Below are 18,157 nucleotides of genomic sequence, written 5' to 3' on the forward strand. Positions count from 1 at the left end.
ACAAAAACATTTTACTTGGTAAGATTGTGGCAGGGAAATGAATGTAGTGCTGTCTGCCCTTAGAAACTTGCTAGAATGAACCCTGTTTCTGAACGCCACCTGCTTACTGGGGAAAAAGGTGGGGGGTGAATAAGACATTAGTTGCTAAAGCTGAAGCCCAAGTCAATTGCAATATGGCCCAATTCTCCCGCAATGATAGGCCAACCATGGCTTGAATGAACAAACTTGTGGGTTCCCAGAGAAAAGATTGTTGCTGTGGTGCTCATCCTCAAATCTTGCTGCTGCTGTGCTACTTAGGATCTAGTCATGGTTTGACTTAGCTTCACGTATGAACCTGAGTTTGTTCTTTGTCTCTCCCAATCCACAAACAGTAAACCAGGAACAAAACCTTGGTTACAACTTGTGGCTAGTCTGAAGCAAGACTAATACAATGCTAAACCAAGCCATGCCTTAGACCTGAGTAATGTAACAGCAGCAGGACTGCAGAAGGAGCACAGTGACTGCAATCTTCTTTTCAGGAACCCACACATTTGCTTGTTTACACCAAGTCATGGCTTGGCTTAGCGTTACAGGTGAATTGTGTTTATAACTGCAGAAGAACAACATATGCTAGAGTTCTGTAGTGTGCTTCAAAATGCAATTCAGCTTCACACCTTACTTGCTGAAACACACACATCCTCTTCCATGGACAACGGGGCACAGAATTATCAGCACTTCAAAAGCAGTTTAAACCCCACATTTCCCCTTCCTGCATTTACAACAGTACCCAGTGCATTCCTCTACCCTGCAGCTGACCTCAAACACATACCCTCTCCTGGAACTAGGAAGAACTCCTTACTAAACTAAAATGTGCCATGCTGTGGAAAAACCAGCACTTTCCAAGATGAGGGTGGTGGTGATATGAGATGACGTTTTATACTCACTGAACAACTTCTACGTGGTCCAGAGCCCACTGGTCATGGCCTGTGCCATTGTGGCGGGGCTGCCACCAGCGAAGGAGCACTCCTTTCATTCGTGCCTCCCTAAAGGGGCAGACAGAGGAGGGGAAGTTAGAGAGGAGACAAGGAGACGTTTAGCACGCATGGGGGGTTATCCTTGAAGAGGCACTGCTTGTGGTCCTTGGGCATGACAATACAGCTCTCTCGTAGCCTTATCTGTATATCACGGTCTGTTCCAGGAGATGCAGAGCAGAAAGTCTGAAATGCGTTTGGCAATAAACAACAAACAGGAAACAAGACTCATATGCATTGTTTGAACTTCCAGGCTATTTCAAGATTTATCAAGCTTAACAGCGTTCTGAAAAAATATTTGAGGGTGGGGTGCATTTATGATACTAGTATAAGGATGCCAAAGTCAGACGGTCCAATCCTATTAATGGACTTTTAACTAAAAGGTAAAGGTAAAGGGACCCCTGACCATTAGGTCCAGTCGTGACCGACTCTGGGGTTGCGGCGCTCATCTCGCTTTATTGGCTGAGGGAGCCGGCGTACAGCTTCTGGGTCATGTGGCCAGCATGACTAAGCCGCTTCTGGCGAACCAGAGCAGCGCACAGAAACACCGTTTACCTTCCCACTGGAGCGGTACCTATTTATCTACTTGCACTTTGACGTGCTTTCGAACTGCTAGGTTGGCAGGAGCAGGGATTGAGCAACGGGAGCTCAACCCGTTGCAGGGATTCGAACTGCCAACCTTCTGATTGGCAAGTCCTAGGGTCTGTGGTTTAACCCACAGCGCCACCCATGTCCCATGGACTTTTAGCTACAATGTCACAAAGCAGTGGTTTGAGGCAAAGGAGCTAAAATTATTTGCGTCTTAGCAACTGTTGTGACGTCAGAGGATTCCATATAATACAAGCCAGGATGGATGAGACGCAGGAGTGGCAAGTCACAAAATGTGTTTAATCCTTTCTATACCCATCACTTTTTTATCTGCAAACCCCTAGTAACCTTTCCTCAGTTGATTGGGAAATCCAATCTTGGAACCAGGTTGCAATTGCGGCTACTTCTTTGAAGAGGTCCCCAGACTCCTGCACACTGGAGACAAGTAACCAGCTGGGAACCTTGAATTTGCTGCTAAATGTCAAGTCTTAGGCTAAGTTTTATTTACTTGCCATAGAACTAGCAGCAGAGGCTTGTCCACTAGGGCACGTAGGGCACTGACCCACCAAGCCCAGTCAGTCCTCAGCCAGCTTGCACCTGCCTATCACCTTACAAGCAGTCTAGCAGGTAGTGCTGGCTATCAGCTTCCTCCTCAGCCTCAGGAGGAGGATGGGGACAAAACCAGAATTAGGAAGCTCTGTCTGCCATTGACTATATCTTCATCTTTTTTTGGCTTCCTGCTTTCCACCCTACCAGTTCCAAAGGGCAGCAGGCTCCACTGTGTATAAGTAACAAAGACCACCTTGAAATTGTAACAACATCTGTGGGGGAAATTGTCAAATTATAATATCTCTGGAAAAGTCACGAGTGAATACAGACTACATAATTTTTCACTTTTAAACTATATTGGCTCAGAAAATAATAGGTCTTTCTTTCACAGTTCAATTTTTTTTTTTAAAAGGATTTAGTTCTTTAATTAAAAATGCTGGTGTCTCATAAATAACTTTTAACGGTCACATCCATCCCCCTCCAGGGCAAGACCCATTTCAGTGTCTGCCCCACCCACCCTGGTTTTTACTTTAATGTGTGGTTGAGTTTCTTTTGTATGGATTGTCTGCGGTAAGAGAGACTGGTAGTATTACTTGGTACTTACAGTGGTACATTGTAAGACACTCTTTGGGCTTGTATAAAGTCCTTTGGTTGATGTTGTGCAATGACTTGCCATGTAATCCCATTATTTACACTGTACTGGAGCAACACTGCCTTGTCCACCGTATTAGGATCACTTAGATTGGTGTTACAGCTGTCTGTTTGAGAAAGGCTTCCGATTTGCAAAACAAACATTATTTTGCTGGGGAGGAAAAACCATGAGGAGAAGTTAAAAGAATAGAACAGAAATTACTTTACTGCATGATCTAACACTTAAGAGTAAAACTACTAACAATAAAACGGACTCTTACAAGAGTTAAGATTCTTTGGGAGAAATTTCCATGTGGTGCCAAGGCAATTGTCCCAGCAGGGCAAACAGTTCAGCTTGCCAGATGGAACAATCCACACCCTCTTCCAGCGGTTTCCCCTAAAACCTGCTCAGGGTAGTGAGGCAAGGAAAGGACACTTCAAGCTGGAAGGTGATTTGTGTGCATGTAGGTCCCCCTTTTCAGAAGCCTGACTGAATGCCTCTGTGTTGGAGGTGAGCTCATCTAGCCATAGCACCATTTGGTCTAGGCCAAATGCGTGGAGGGAACAACAGAACACAACTCATGTTGCAAAACAATCCCTGTAATTTTATTTCCTAAGGTTACAGTGGTGCCCCGCAAGACGAATGCCTCGCAAGACGGAAAACCTGCAAGACGAAAGGATTTTCCATTTTCAGAGGCGCTTCGCAAGACGAATTTCCCTATGGGCTTGCTTTGCAAGACGAAAATGACGAAAATTTTTGAGTGTTTTTTTCCCGCTCCCCAACCCCTTTTTCTGAAGCGCTAAGCTGCTAATAGCCTTTTAGCAGCTAAACCGCCAATCCCTTAAGCCTTTAATAGCCATTAATAGCCCTTAAACTGCCAATAGCGCTAATAGCGCTAATCCGCTAATGGGCTTGCTTCGCAAGACGAAAAAACCGCAAGACGAAAAGACTCGCGGAACGGATTCTTTTCGTCTTGCGAGGCACCACTGTATTTTCATTCCACCTGCACCCCTAATATCACTGAATGCCATTGTGTTCAACACTAACTTTCTCATGCAAATTGAAAAAATATATATTTAAGATTCATGACAACACAAAATTACCTTGCTCGGGTCAAATCCAGGGGCTTAGTTACAGCTTGCCTTATCTGGCATCCGTTGAAATACAGAGAATCTCCATGTGCAAACGGCGCCAGCTGCCCACATCCGTTCCCTATAACCCCACCCTGGATAGTTTCCCAGTTTATTTCAGTTACTCTTGCAGATTCAAAATTATCTTTAATATAACTGGGAAGGTCGTGGCTGAAAACAGAGCAGTCATCCCCTGAAAAGGAATAAATAAAGATTACAATGCTGACAATACTGAGATGCTCTAACTGAGAATTTATGTTCATGGTTAAGAAAAGCCTGTGCTTCAGGTTAAGTCCTTGAACTTGGGGCTGAGGGAAAGGGAAAGCTCTTGAAGCTCCACTTGAAATATTACCCCAGAAGCGCACCAAGCTCTTTCTCTCCCGGCACTTTAAAACACTGAAAGTCACTTGTAAGTCCTCAGATACAGGGTCTTTTATTTGTAGACTGATTAAATTATAAACATTCATTGATTTTCAAAAAAACCTATGTTAAAAATGCCATATATTTTATTTCCCAGTTTTAGCCCTATATAAAAAATAAAAACATGGTGGTAGATCAAGCATCTTATTTCACACGTATATTCAAGACTAGTTGCCATAATGCATCATACTTGTCTTGAGATTGTATTTTATTTAGTGATTGCCAGCTAAAACGACATCATTCACAGACATAACTTTTTCAGAGCAGAAACACTGTTGATAGGACACTGGTTATGTTTGCACATGTTGGGAATACAGATTAATGCTCTTTGGTAAATATGCTTTTTGGTAAATTCACTATCCTTAGTAAATGTTAATCCCAGACAGCCCTAGGAGTAAATGTTAATACAGTAAATGTTAATACAGACAGCCCTAGGAGTGCATTGTTCCCAACAGTCCACTGAATGTGTAGCACCACATTTGAGGAACCCAGAACTAATTCCTCTGAACAGTATTTGTACAACCAATAATGGGGTGGTGGAAACCCTCACATTTTTCTCTCTCATTACTGATGGTATTTGAGCTATACACTGCCCAAACCACAACGAGGGACTTATCACTGTAGTTAACCAATCATTTAAATGGCAGTTCTCACGTAGCTGTTCTGGTGCTTTGTTGGATTGTCATTGGAAGGCTGCACCTCTGCAGGACTGAATTTTTCCAATTCAAAATTGAAAACAGAAATGGCTTCCATAAATATGAACTGCAGGGCTATTTGAGTTTTAGGTACCCTGTCAGTAGCTGATGGCATGAAGGAGCAATGCCACTCACCTGGCAGCAGCTAAGGGTAGGTGTCAGCATAGTGCAAAGACATTGGCAGAATTACCAGATTGGTTCTGCTGACCTCCCCATCCCTCTCTTTCCTGGTAAGCAATAGCGGCTCAGGTGTCAGGAGATCAGGTGAGTGCTGCCACCCTAGCACACCGTCTGCTACCACAGCCTGTGATTTGTGCAAGCAAGTACACATTTTTTGGGAGGGGCTAGGTGGAGCTAGATCTGCATGAAGTACTATTATTGATAGGTGAAATATGGTCTCTGTATTCACATTTCCAAATTTTTCAGGCACCAGCCACACATTGCCTAGGTGTCTCAGCAGACGTCCTCTGAAGCATGGTGGATTCCAGACCCATTTTGCTGTGTAATACTGAGTTAGTTTCAATGGACTAGGTTTAAACAACAATAATAATAAAAAGAACATGACACCTTGGTATCCTTCATCACAAATGCAAATGGCTCCGGTCGTACAGTATCCATGGCCGCCACAGAGTTTTGGGCAGGATTCTCCAATGTACACATGATCAATTGCCCAGCTTTGCTTTTCTGATTCTTCTCCTTTTTGTATCCACCGGAACTGAGTCGCACTGCGAATAAAATAGCCACCGTGAGCCAGGGAGGAACGGCTGGATTATGATGGGGAGACCAGAGTTCGAACTGTCAGTCATCTAGGAAGCTCTCTGGGTCACCTTGGGCCAGCCCCTCTCTCCCTCTGCCTCACAGCCTCACAGAGTTGTTGCGAGGATGACGTGGGGAGAGGGAGAACCATAAATGCCACACTGAGCTCCTTGGAGGAAAGATGAGCTATAACGGTAACAAACAATACATCCTAACATAAAAAGTTTTATTGTAATATTGGCACACATTATAGGCATGTTAGACAATGGATAGAGACTACCATGTGTATGCATGCTGCAGCCTTGGGTGCTGTTTTACTGCCTTCTGTGTATTACAGTTACAACATTTGCTAGCCTCTCTTTCAAGGGGATGTGGAAGATGCAGAGCATTAAAATCACAAACGTTATTTTGTCCAATATATCACAAGTAATGGAGCAGGGTGTCTGCTGAAGCACTGAACCTCCAAGACATTCTCTTGGAAACACTATTTATTTTTACTGTGGGGGAAATATTTCCCCAATAATATTGATTATGTACCAGAGCGGAGAGAAAATAATGTTTTAAATTGCCTTTTTTTCTGTGCCCTCAACCAGTGCCAGCTAAGCAGATGATGTTTTATTGCAATGCAATAAGGTGACCTTTCAGTAACCTACCTGGATGAGACATGATCTGGCAGCTGGACAGTTATTCTCTTCCAAGTGGAGCTGTTGACAGAGTTATAGATTGTAGCTTCATGGAACTGAAATGGGGAGCAGCCAACACTATTAGAAGACGATGGAAGACATTGTGTCTGGACAAGCTGCCATGAATCTGCCCTGAAAGAAGCAAAGGAAATAATATTGTTACAGCAGCTGAAGAGAATAATAAAAAAGTTGAGTACCTACTAAATGTCATGGAAATGGGTGTATTTTAAAAAAATATTATCCTTAACAATATTCTTCCAAGTAGAGTTATAAACAGACAAAGATTGAAGTCCTGTATTCTTTGCCCAGTTATAGATTTTCTTATCCTAATCCCATGATATAGGAACTTTGTCAGGAGCAGTGGAATAAATCTGGTAAGAACAGGGTCCCCGTGTAGACTGGGTGTTTTGGTTCAATAAGTTTCAAATGCACATTCATGACTTAAACCCTGAAGTGCCAAGTAAATTCCTGCAAATTCCACATTTCTAATTCCATAATGGGCAGGGGGCCAAGCTAGTTCCAAGGATCTTCTGATTGCACAGATAATTAATTAAGAAAAGTGGTCTAACAAGATACGTCAGATTCCAAAGAAATCTGCAATGATGAATTTAGGACAGCTTTAGCTACTCATTCTTTCTATATATTTATTGCATTCTTATGATGATGTTTGGATCTTATTTTATTTATTTACGATTCATTTGAATGTTTATGATCCACTCTTTCATAGATATATCAAGATGGCATACAACAGAAATATACAATAAAACCAATCAACCCAAATCTGAAAAACATAATTAAAAAATAATAATAAAACAGCAAAAGATACTGGATGGTCCCAAACAGTGATTTTACTGTTTTAGTATATGCTACTCTACTTGTATATTTTGGGCCTCTTGAACTGTGTGCCTGTATATAATTTAAATGTATAATATAAAATGATTTTTTAAAGAATTACTTCAAGTTTTCAAGCCCATTCCACAATATACCTCACTGTGGACATAGATTTACCTAGCATCCTTGGTATACTCTAACATCACAGAATGGAGGTCTCCACAAGATGTTGCTTCACAGCCAACTACAATCTGAAACGAACACAATAGCAATTTAATTTTAACTAAAATTAAAGCAACATTCTTCCAGCTTTGACGTTCTCTTTCTTTCCTTCTCCACTGTCTGTTATAACCTTTTGCATGTGTGAGCCAATGTTTACTAGCCAAAGAGGCATCCTAAATTTTACTGAGCTTCAGTTAATCAACATCCTAGTAAAGGTTGTGCTGTTATAATGACATTCCACTTGTGAGGGGGAAAACTGGCTTTCTTCAGGGGAAAAGGCTGCCCCTGAGATAAATGGAGCACAATAAAATATCCCTTTCCTCTAGTCGTTTCTAAAGCCTGGACTTTGAATGGAAGTAGTATTTATGTATCAATGTTATTGTTAGACACCCTAATGTGGTTCCAATAAATTCTAATAAGCAATATGCAGTAAATATTTGATAGAAATCCGAACCAGGCATCCCACTTGACCCTGTCAGAATTTCTAGGCAAATCTGATGTCTATGGACTCAACATTTCACTTTGGAAGAACAGAAGCGTCTTACTTTAAACTGTATCATATATCCTGGTTGTATAATGAGTTCCCGAGAGGACAGGATATTGTTCGTCTGATCCTTTTTCTTATTTGGCCAGTAGAGATGAAATGATGGGTTGCCACAGAAGCCGGCAGTCCTGACGGCATTTGGGTAGAAACTCCAGTTTTCCTCATGGGAAATGCCTTCTATTAACACCAATTAGACAGAATTAAGGAGAAGTTTCATAATGTTCCAATACGTACTAAACAGATAAAAGTGGTTTTTTTGGGTATATTTGTAATATTTTTTTGTATTTTGTATTTTTTGTATATTTGTATATTTTTTTTTGTATATTTGTAATAAAGGGACGCGGGTGGCGCTGTGGGTAAAAGCCTCAGCGCCTAGGGCTTGCCGATCGAAAGGTCGGCGGTTCGAATCCCCGCGGCGGGGTGCGCTCCCGTTGTTCGGTCCCAGCGCCTGCCAACCTAGCAGTTCGAAAGCACTCCTGGTGCAAGTAGATAAATAGGGACCGCTTACTAGCGGGAAGGTAAACGCCGTTTCCGTGTGCGGCTCTGGCTCGCCAGAGCAGCGATGTCACACTAGCCACGTGACCCGGAAGTATCTCCGGACAGCGCTGGCCCCCGGCCTCTTGAGTGAGATGGGCGCACAACCCTAGAGTCTGTCAAGACTGGCCCGTACGGGCAGGGGTACCTTTACCTTTACCTTTAATAGAATGATAAAATATTCCAAAAAGTGATAGGCAGACGGACAAGACATATATTTTTGGTGTTCTTTTCATCCTTCTCCCACCAGAGTTCTTTGAGAAGGGGTGTGCATGTACAGTATTTTCCCCCCATAATGGAAAACATGGTGATGTACAGGGGTCTCCCAGATGGTCACACATCAAAATACTGACCAGACTCATGCATAACTTCAGCATGGTGGTGACCTCATGTGCCTTCAGAGTGTGCACTGAATTTTATTAGATTTATCATTTTATGCTTTATGCATTCAGGAAGCCACAGGCAGTGGCTAATTAACTTACACTGCCTCTGACCTTCCCAAAGGCATTAGGAAAAGTAGGAGTGGTGGCATATTCGCCACATTTAACCCTCTGTGAATATCTAAGCTAGTGGTGGGGAACCTCCTTCCCACAGCCAAAGTAGGCTGGTAGGGGTCCTAATTTGGATTGTCATCAAATCATGTCCACCTGCCCCACACCTGACATGTGACATCAGGGATGGGGCAAGTAAAGATGCAGCTGAAAAAGAATGACCAGCAACCTTCAGGGTTGCTCTCAGCACCAGTCAGCTGATTGGTGCTGACAACAAACCTCACAGGGATCAGCTATACTGTGGAATTCCCAATCGGGTATTCCATAGTGTAGTTGATCCCTTCCCAAAGCAGGGATTGCTGGGATCAGCTCCATTACCCAGCTCCTGACTGGGTATTCCCTAGTGTAGCTAATCCCTGCTTTCAGAATTTAAGTTTCACCCCAGGTTCTTTCCTTTGAAGTTGGGTCAACCAGTTGATTGATAGGTGTCTAGCTCTGTCCACCTGACAAAATGGCCCACATGGGTGGGGGAGCTCAGCCCCTAGCCCCCATCCTCTTAGTCGTAGCATTTGCCGACCTTTGGTGCTCAGAACTAAAACAATTTCAAAATATGGTGATAATATCTATATCTAGGAAGCTTCCTTAGCATTATTTTACAAGATTAATATGTATTTTATTATGAGCAATTTATTTTTTTGGAAAAAAACTTATTTAAAAAGTCCCCTGTGTCTTCTTTAAACAAAAATTCAAATATGGACTTGAAATTCCGTCAATCAACAAAACATAATGATGGAAATAATGGTGACTTGCTCGACTCTTACCGTCATCAAATGTATCTACCAGTTGACTCGGATTGATCTCTGCTCCTCCAATCAGTACATTATCCAGCGCCCACTGAGCCCGATCAAAGCCCGAAACCACAATACCATTGTTAATTACAAATGGCTGCCACCAACGCAGGCGAGTTGTATTGGTCAGAGCATCTTCTGGGAGCAGGATGTAATCATGTCTGATGGAGATGTATTTCTGATAATCCATCTCATGGAGCAGTGTCCAAGATATTCCTACAGGACAAAGATTCAAGGTAAAGTAAGAACTAAACAATATCTGAGAACTCATGTTGACATTGGATTCAAGTGGTCCACCATTATTCAGTGGGTGGCTTTGAACCAGTCAAAACTATAGATGCCTGAAAATGGATATGATAATATATGATAAACACTTCCTTACTGGCACCTTGATACTAAAGATTTTTGTAAGTGTGCTGATTAGAACTGTTGGTGTAATGTCCATTTGATTAAGTGGTTACATAATCTTTTTTGGCACTGTGAAGAAATCACATTTCGTTACTAATATTTTCTGAGGTAGAGTTTTGTTCATTAGGAATGTATAGGAGATTCACCATGTGCAGTGTAAATATTACACTGACAGTGAAGATATTAAGAGGAATGTAAGCTGAGTGGTTACCCGGGACGCGGGTGGCACTGTGGGTAAAACCTCAGCGCCTAGGACTTGCCGATTGTCAGGTTGGCGGTTCGAATCCCCGCGGTGGGGTGCGCTCCCGTCGTTCGGTCCCAGCGCCTGCCAATCTAGCAGTTCGAAAGCACCCCCGGGTGCAAGTAGATAAATAGGGACCGCTTACCAGCGGGAAGGTAAACGGCGTTCCGTGTGCTGCGCTGGCTCGCCAGATGCAGCTTGTCACGCTGGCCACGTGACCCGGAAGTGTCTGCGGACAGTGCTGGCCCCCGGCCTCTTGAGTGAGATGGGCACACAACCCTAGAGTCGGACACGACTGGCCCGTACAGGCAGGGGTACCTTAAGCTGAGTGGTTAATGTGCATAAAAACGGGCTACTGTGCACATTCACCAGGACTCGTGGAGGATGTGAACATAACCCAGGCATGGCCAAACTTGCCCCTCCAGATGTTTTGGGACTACATCATCCCTAGCTAATTGGAGCAGTGGTCAGGGATGATGGGTCTTCTCATAAGGAAGCTGTTCCTGGAGGAAGAACTGTGAGGGGAGAGACTCCAACAGGCAAGGCCTCCTTCCACCTGCCTTGCTCTACCCTCTGCTTCTCAATGTCTATTGTATTCTTTTATGTACTGTGGCTTGCTGTTGTTTTATCGATTATAGTTTAGATATTATTGTAACTGTTGAGTGGATTTCTGTTTAACTTTTATATGCTGATTATTATTTTATACTATTCTAATGATTGTTGAATGCTACTTTTTTGATGGAGGTTGCCTATTTTAAAGTAATGTTTTATCATCACATTTTTGAATTGCATTAGATTGTTATAAGATGTACATTTTTAGTTTTTTCAGCTTGTAAACCGCCTTGAGTATTGTAAGATAGAAAGGCGGTATACAAATAAAAAATGATGATGATGAATTGTAGTCCCAAAACATCTGGAGGGCCAAGTTTCGCCATGCCTGACATAACCCTTCCATGAAGAGGTGTGCACATTTCCCAGTCAATATACATTGTCAATATATGCACATCTCCCAGAGCCTGTTGTATGGAGATTATGTATGTTGACTTTGAAATGTGCACACCTCTTCATAGAAGGGTTATGTGCACATTCTCCATGCGTCCTGGTGAATGTGCACAATCACTCAACTTACATTCCCCTTAACACGTACATGGTATCAGGAGAGCAGCAGGTGGCTAGCTGTCAGATTAAATGTCAGTTGCCTTATAACAAAAATAAAGTGAGTTTAAAGAAGTTAGGTCCTGTTTATTTATAGAAGAGTTTCCAACAGAATATTTCTTGTGCAACAATGGGCGATTCTTAAGAATAAGCCGTTCCATTGTCTTCAACAAGGCATGTAGTTAAAGGAGGAACAGTTCATCCAATTTCTTCTGAAATGCAGGAAAATATTGTTCAAGGACAAGAATGAGGGTATGAAAATATATTTCTGAACACCATACAATTTTATTTATCCAAATGGCATGGGAGACACCCAAAATATCTGGATTATCAGAGGAGTTTCAATAAACTAGAGTGCCTGTTTTCACTGGATTATATTGACATATAGCACAGATTTAAGATTTACTGTTATCCCTGCTCCCACACCACATTTTAGTGCCTGTGCGTCTGTGTTACCAGAACAAAAGGCAGAAAAGAGGCCATCTAAGCATACTGAATTAGGGGCTCGCTTTTGCAGCCAGTGATTTTAGATAACTATAACTTTCAGGGACGCGGGTGGCGCTGTGGGTAAAACCTCAGCGCCTAGGACTTGCTGATCGTCAGGTCGGTGGTTCGAATCCCCGCGGCGGGGTGCGCTCCTGTTGCTCGGTCCCAGCGCCTGCCAACCTAGCAGTTCGAAAGCACTCTTAAGTGCAAGTAGATAAATAGGGACCGCTTACTAGCGGGAAGGTAAACGGCATTTCCGTGTGCTGCGCTGGCTCGCTAGATGCAGCTTGTCACACTGGCCACGTGACCCGGAAGTGTCTGCGGACAGCGCTGGCCCCCGGCCTCTTAAGTGAGATGGGCGCACAACCCTAGAGTCGGACACGACTGGCCCTTACGGGCAGGGGTACCTTTACCTTTACCTTAACTTTCAGGTAACTGAATTTCAAGAGCAAGGGTTCTGCTCTGCTGCAAATCATACCTCTGTCTGCAGGCAATGTTCTTTTTTTGGATTTCCCCCCGTAACTGTACGGTGCTTAAATATAAGCAGAAATATTTATTAGATCTCATTAAAATAGACCCTTGCCTCCATCTGTTGAATAATCCAGCAGAACTCCTTCCTTCCGACATGTTGGTCTGTGACATGTTGTCATGTTGTTTTCACTCCCAATTCTTCCCCAATATTGTAAAAATCTGAATGAAAAGACATTGGTGGGTAATCATAATAATTGTATGTTCCCAAGGAAATAGTAGACATTTCCCCACATAAATGAAATTGAAACAAGTTCAGACAACATATACAAAACAAGGAAGAACCCTCGAATCAGTTGCATGGTGAGTATATAATACATGCAGAATTGAAACTGTAATGAGTCTTTATTGCCTAGTTAAATGACATTAGAAGAGGGGTTGCTGGCCTGCCATACTGATAACTGGAGCTCTCAGGTCCCCAAATACAGTAAGAATCAACTAGTGAACACTTGTCCCTTGTATGGCTGACCCAATACATTTTAATGCCTGCAGTGGATCAGCCTAAATTACTCATCCTAAATTACTTCACAGGGGACTCAGCTAGATTGGAAAAGAAAAAGTGTTTTATATGCGTTGTATATGTGATATAACACTGTGACACCAGGTGGCGCTGTGGAGTCCCATCTTTCCCTACCAGATTTCCCTGTACAGTATTAGTTTGCAGTTTGTTTAACTGAATCGCTTCTTTGACGTGTCTAGATCCAGGCAGGGTTACTAGGAGGGTAAAAATGTAAAAGGAGTGGGACTTATGTATGCCACTTTTAGCTCCTGGAAAACGAATGTGATACAACCTAAAACTACAAGAATTTGTGATTCTTGTAACTTAACAGTCATATATGTTATGAACAGTTCAAAATACTCCCCAAGCATGTAAAATGGATAGCTATGCAATGTATGGCACCTTCCTGTGTGCACACACATTTACAAGCATGTGCCATTCAAACAAGATTCATTCATTACCCCAGCTGAAGATTTAACTTATAGAGACTCTGGGGAGGAGCACAAGCTCTTATAACTCACACTTTAGAAATAAACATGACAACCTTGTGCCCCAACCATATGCCTCAATCTTCTGCATGTTCAAAGAAACTTCACTATAAATCTTCCCCTCCCCCTTTCCTTCTGGCAGCTGTTAGGCACAGAACTATCTCCATGGATAAAGGAAACTTGGGGTTTGTCTTCAGTGTTAGTCCTACCCTGAGAAAACAGTCTAAAATTAACAGACACAACTAACTTACCTATTAATTCCAAACAGTCATTGAAACGGTATTAGGAGAAACATTACAGGAGAAACATTTTGCCAGTGCTATTTTTCTAGAAAAAGAGGTACTGAAATTCACCATGAACGCCTCCCTCGATCTCTTATTATGGCAATGGTGCCCACCTGAGAGGTGCCGGAACTGAGTTCTGGCTGAAGAAAAGCCCTGTCTTTAGCCCATTTTAGTACCTCATATGCAAGCTCAGTCTAGCTGCTTTAGTGAACAGCAGTTTTTGCACCACTCAATACAGCAGCTAAAAGGACTGTAGTTTACAAGAGGTATTTTCCACCTATTCTGACCCAGGACCCACTTTTAAATCAAGCACGGATTTGAGGATCCACTTCTTAATTCTTAATCCTAAAGCCATATATGTGCATAGTAGTAGTGCTCCTGTTGCAACTCAGAACAGGATCAGGCCATGACCCAACAAATCAACGTCAATTATTTCCCCACCATCCCCACCAAGACTTCTTCTGTCCTTTCCGTCTGTGAGACCAGAGTGACAGCCAGTGTTCATTGTTGTAAAGTACAACTAATTACACTGGGGCTTTCAAAGCACTCCTCATCTCCCCTGCCTTTTCTTCCATATTACATTTTGAAGGCTTAAATCCTTCATACTGGTGACATACCAAACCTACTGATTTCAAGTGACTGAAAATGTATGCAGGATTGCAGCTGCTGACTATATAGATATTTAAGAATGTGAATCATGTTTTGTGCTTGTGAAACTGTGGATGATAATAATTTAACGACTCTTTTTACGAAGGCCAGTGAATTGATTCTCTCACTTACTCTTCCAAGTTCTGCCTTCCTGAGCTGACTCTGAGTGGGTGCTTTAAGGGTAAAAGGCTCATATACCTTTGTCTGTTCCCACAGCCACTCAGTCTGCCGCTCTGTCGTTATTTAAACTTTCATTAAAATATATTAGCTCTGTACAACTCTATTAAGTAACCTGACATACTTTGCACCTCGCAAATCCAAGTCTTGAGTGACAGCCTGTCTCACTGTGGTGCCTCCAAAATACAGAGCTGTGTCTTCTGCTAGAATCCCGCATTCCATGCAAGCGGTGCCTCCTTCCAGAGACATCCATAAATCCGGTCTAATTTCTTCGTTGTCAAAGCGCTCCTTCAGGAAAGTCTGTTAAAGGATTTTAACATTTGAGAAGCCAGTCACTAACTCAAATTTTAGTTGTAAAAAGAATAGACACTTAGCTTTTAGAAATATGTTTTTTCACTCCTACAGTATGCCAAGAGTAATTTTACATGTAAAGTATATTTTGTTGGAACACAAGATTCATGTTTGCTTTAATCAGACAAAACATAAATAAAGGTATTTGCATTTTTTAATGTTTATTGGTACTTGCATGTGTAGATTAATTCTAGCACAGACGCGTGTGTTTTTTTTTAATACTTTCTATTGTGAAGATTCAGTACAGTCTGCACCAAAAGATATTTAGATTACCTTCAGAGTCTGAGTTAAGTAGCAGTTTGGACCAGAGAAACCTGGATCACAGACACATTGTTCTTTCAGACAGTCTCCATGGCCTCTGCAGTTGTCTACACAACCAGGTCCAAGATAGAAATTGTCAATGGCCCATTGCATATCAGAGTACTTCTGATAAAATCTAAACCGTACTGGGCTGAGTTAACACATAAACAGAGATAGAGAAAATAAGCAAAAATCACAACACAAATAATATGCATACATAAACTTGAAGGCCATAGGACATGTCTCTCAACAGATGTTACAAGGTAATTTTGTATGCTGTTGGGTGTGTGTTCCTGCTTCCATTACTTGCCAACCTGGCCTACTCCCCACCCCCTCAAACTGCCCATCCCATTGCCAACCCCCACCCTTTCTACTTCATCCAACCACACAACCCCTCACATCTTGCCCAACCCACTTCCTCTTATGGACCACCCAAACACCATCCCCTTACAGATCACCCAGTCTGTGCTCCCCTCCCCCTCCAGACCACCTAAAGCTGTGCTACACAAAGTGGTTGTCCATGGACCGGTGTCAGTCCACGAGCCATCAGCTGCCAATCTACAGTGACTCCACCACAGCCCAGGTTCAGTGTGATGTTTTAGGGACCAAGTATGGTACAGGTCCCTGGCACACTGGGAGAAAGTTGCCAGTCCACCACATCAGGTATCTTGAGAAGCACTGGCCTAAACCATGCTCCCCCTTCTTCCTACAGAACATCCAAACTGCACTCCTTCTCCCCTCAATACATTGCCCAAACCTAAAACTTTCTCTCCTTTGGTCCCATCCCATGGTCACTAATGCCATTGCTGTGGGAAGACAGAGTAAGAAGCATTGCAGGGACAAGACAAAGGGGTGATTACCCTTCCTCCCTGTAAATGGCAGAGGTGACAAGGGGAATGTGAGAAGGCTTGCAAAGCCCACTCCATGCCGATCCAACCTTCAACTTTCCAGCCTGCCTGTTTGCCCCTAGTTACATCCTCCTTGTCACTTCCCTGGCCACCACTTGTTTGCTCAGCCAAACTGCGCACACCCCTTACAGCTTGCCCAAACCATGGTCCAGGCAAGCTGCAAGGCAACAGGCAGGGCAGAGCAGCTCCCACCTCTTCAGCCTTTGAGCTCCCAGGTTGTCCTGGCTGTTCCTCTGCAGCTTGTCTTGGCCGAACTGTTGCATGGCTCCCTGCCAGCTGTTCTGTCATCATGCTGCCATTCACATGGCCACTGCTGCATGATGACAGTCTTACAGTTTTATTATATGGAAAGATAGGAGACAGAAGATAACCTATTACAGTTGAACAGGTTATGTAAATATATGGTTCTCATTCATATGAATTCTGAAATCAGTTTCCCAATTTCCAAAATAATGGAAACTGTCTAGTCTTGCTTGCGGAACTACTACTATATTGTTCCTTGTAATGGATGTCTCCATTCCAAATGAACTAGCAACATCAGCATGCATAGCACAGCACTGTGGTGCAACAGAGCCATCAAACCCTTAGCTCGATCAGTATTGCTTCGGTGTGGTACTTTGCTACTCTCACAGAAGGGAGGATATGTCTAGAAGACCGATATGGCCACTCTGATAATATCAGTAGCTCAGATATTATTTATACTCACTTTCCTACTAGGCTTTCAGGTAGACGGTAAGTTATTCTTTTCCATCCTTTTGTTGGAAAGAAGACAGATGGCTGTGAAACACTCCCAGAACATTTGGGGTCAGCAGGTAAGCACTGAGGTATTAGGTAGCTCCAACTCACTCCAAAGTCAGTAGAATATTGCACATGGACTTGGTTCTGGGCAATTTTTTCTGAGGTTTTACAGCCGACAGAAATCTAAGATAGTACATGTAAAAAGTGACACACATTTTTGTTTCAGATATCGTTTTTTTCCAGCAAGAAAAAATAATAGTGAGGTTTTCATGTAAATTTATAGCAGAGTATTATTATCTGTTAGACTGATTGGGGAAAATCAGAGGTACATGAATGGATTGCCCAGAATTTTATTGCATGCCAATGAAAGGACAGAAAGAGAAACCTTGATCTTTTGACTTATCCAGTCAGTGTCTTATCAAGTTATCAGGCTTCCTTTCATGCTAGTCTCATTAATTATACAACTATCTGCTTAAGATACGGTGTTCTTGGTGTAGCTGAGCTCTATCGCTGTACCTGCAAGTGAGATTTTCCAGCTCAGTGATAAGCAAGCTGTAAAAGATCAGTTTCTTTGTGGAAGACAAGACCTGATTTTTGTAAGAGATTTACAACTATAGAGGCTGAGGGGGAAACTACATGTTGCACTATTAATGTTTTGGGGGAGGCATCCTTAAACTGGCCACTTTTATTTTGAAAGTAAAGCAGCTACAGGGCTATCATTCTGAACCTACTCTCAATCTGGATTGGGGTGCCATGCCAGTTTACTCCCCAAAATCATCAACCCCCTCTTTCTTTTTGCTACATTCAGAGTCAAATAGTAGTCAAGTGAGGGAGAGATTTTTAACAGGAAATTGGTGTGGGGCCCTGATCCAGATAAGGAGCATGTTAGTGCCCAGTAAGGTAGAACCACCTGTCACCTACCAGCAAGAAACACAAAAACACATGGAAAGTGTTGGTACAACAGAATAAATTTAAATTGTTAAAAGGGTGTTAATCAGGGCTTTTTTTCGCCTA

The 18,157-nt window shown here is 42.6% G+C and overlaps 1 protein-coding gene across 4 annotated transcripts in view; it reads right to left on the reverse strand.

Annotated features, from left to right (window-relative positions):
- The window catches only part of RELN (reelin), a 306,441-nt gene that overhangs the window by 9,953 nt on the left and 278,331 nt on the right, over nucleotides 1-18,157 (reverse strand). For all 4 annotated transcript variants that reach the window (XM_083399200.1, XM_083399199.1, XM_083399202.1 and 1 more), the window contains 12 exons: nucleotides 17,112-17,326; nucleotides 15,471-15,648; nucleotides 14,971-15,146; nucleotides 12,806-12,912; nucleotides 9,906-10,148; nucleotides 8,061-8,236; nucleotides 7,471-7,544; nucleotides 6,433-6,594; nucleotides 5,591-5,748; nucleotides 3,882-4,101; nucleotides 2,752-2,949; nucleotides 924-1,022 (listed from right to left, as the gene is read on the reverse strand). In XM_083399200.1, coding sequence (XP_083255326.1) covers nucleotides 924-1,022; nucleotides 2,752-2,949; nucleotides 3,882-4,101; nucleotides 5,591-5,748; nucleotides 6,433-6,594; nucleotides 7,471-7,544; nucleotides 8,061-8,236; nucleotides 9,906-10,148; nucleotides 12,806-12,912; nucleotides 14,971-15,146; nucleotides 15,471-15,648; nucleotides 17,112-17,326 — 2,006 coding nt within the window. The remainder of the gene's footprint in view (nucleotides 1-923; nucleotides 1,023-2,751; nucleotides 2,950-3,881; nucleotides 4,102-5,590; nucleotides 5,749-6,432; nucleotides 6,595-7,470; nucleotides 7,545-8,060; nucleotides 8,237-9,905; nucleotides 10,149-12,805; nucleotides 12,913-14,970; nucleotides 15,147-15,470; nucleotides 15,649-17,111; nucleotides 17,327-18,157) is intronic.

The sequence above is a fragment of the Podarcis tiliguerta genome (assembly GCF_965153285.1).
Source record: "Podarcis tiliguerta genome assembly, chromosome: 10".
Taxonomy (NCBI): Eukaryota; Metazoa; Chordata; class Lepidosauria; order Squamata; family Lacertidae; genus Podarcis; species Podarcis tiliguerta.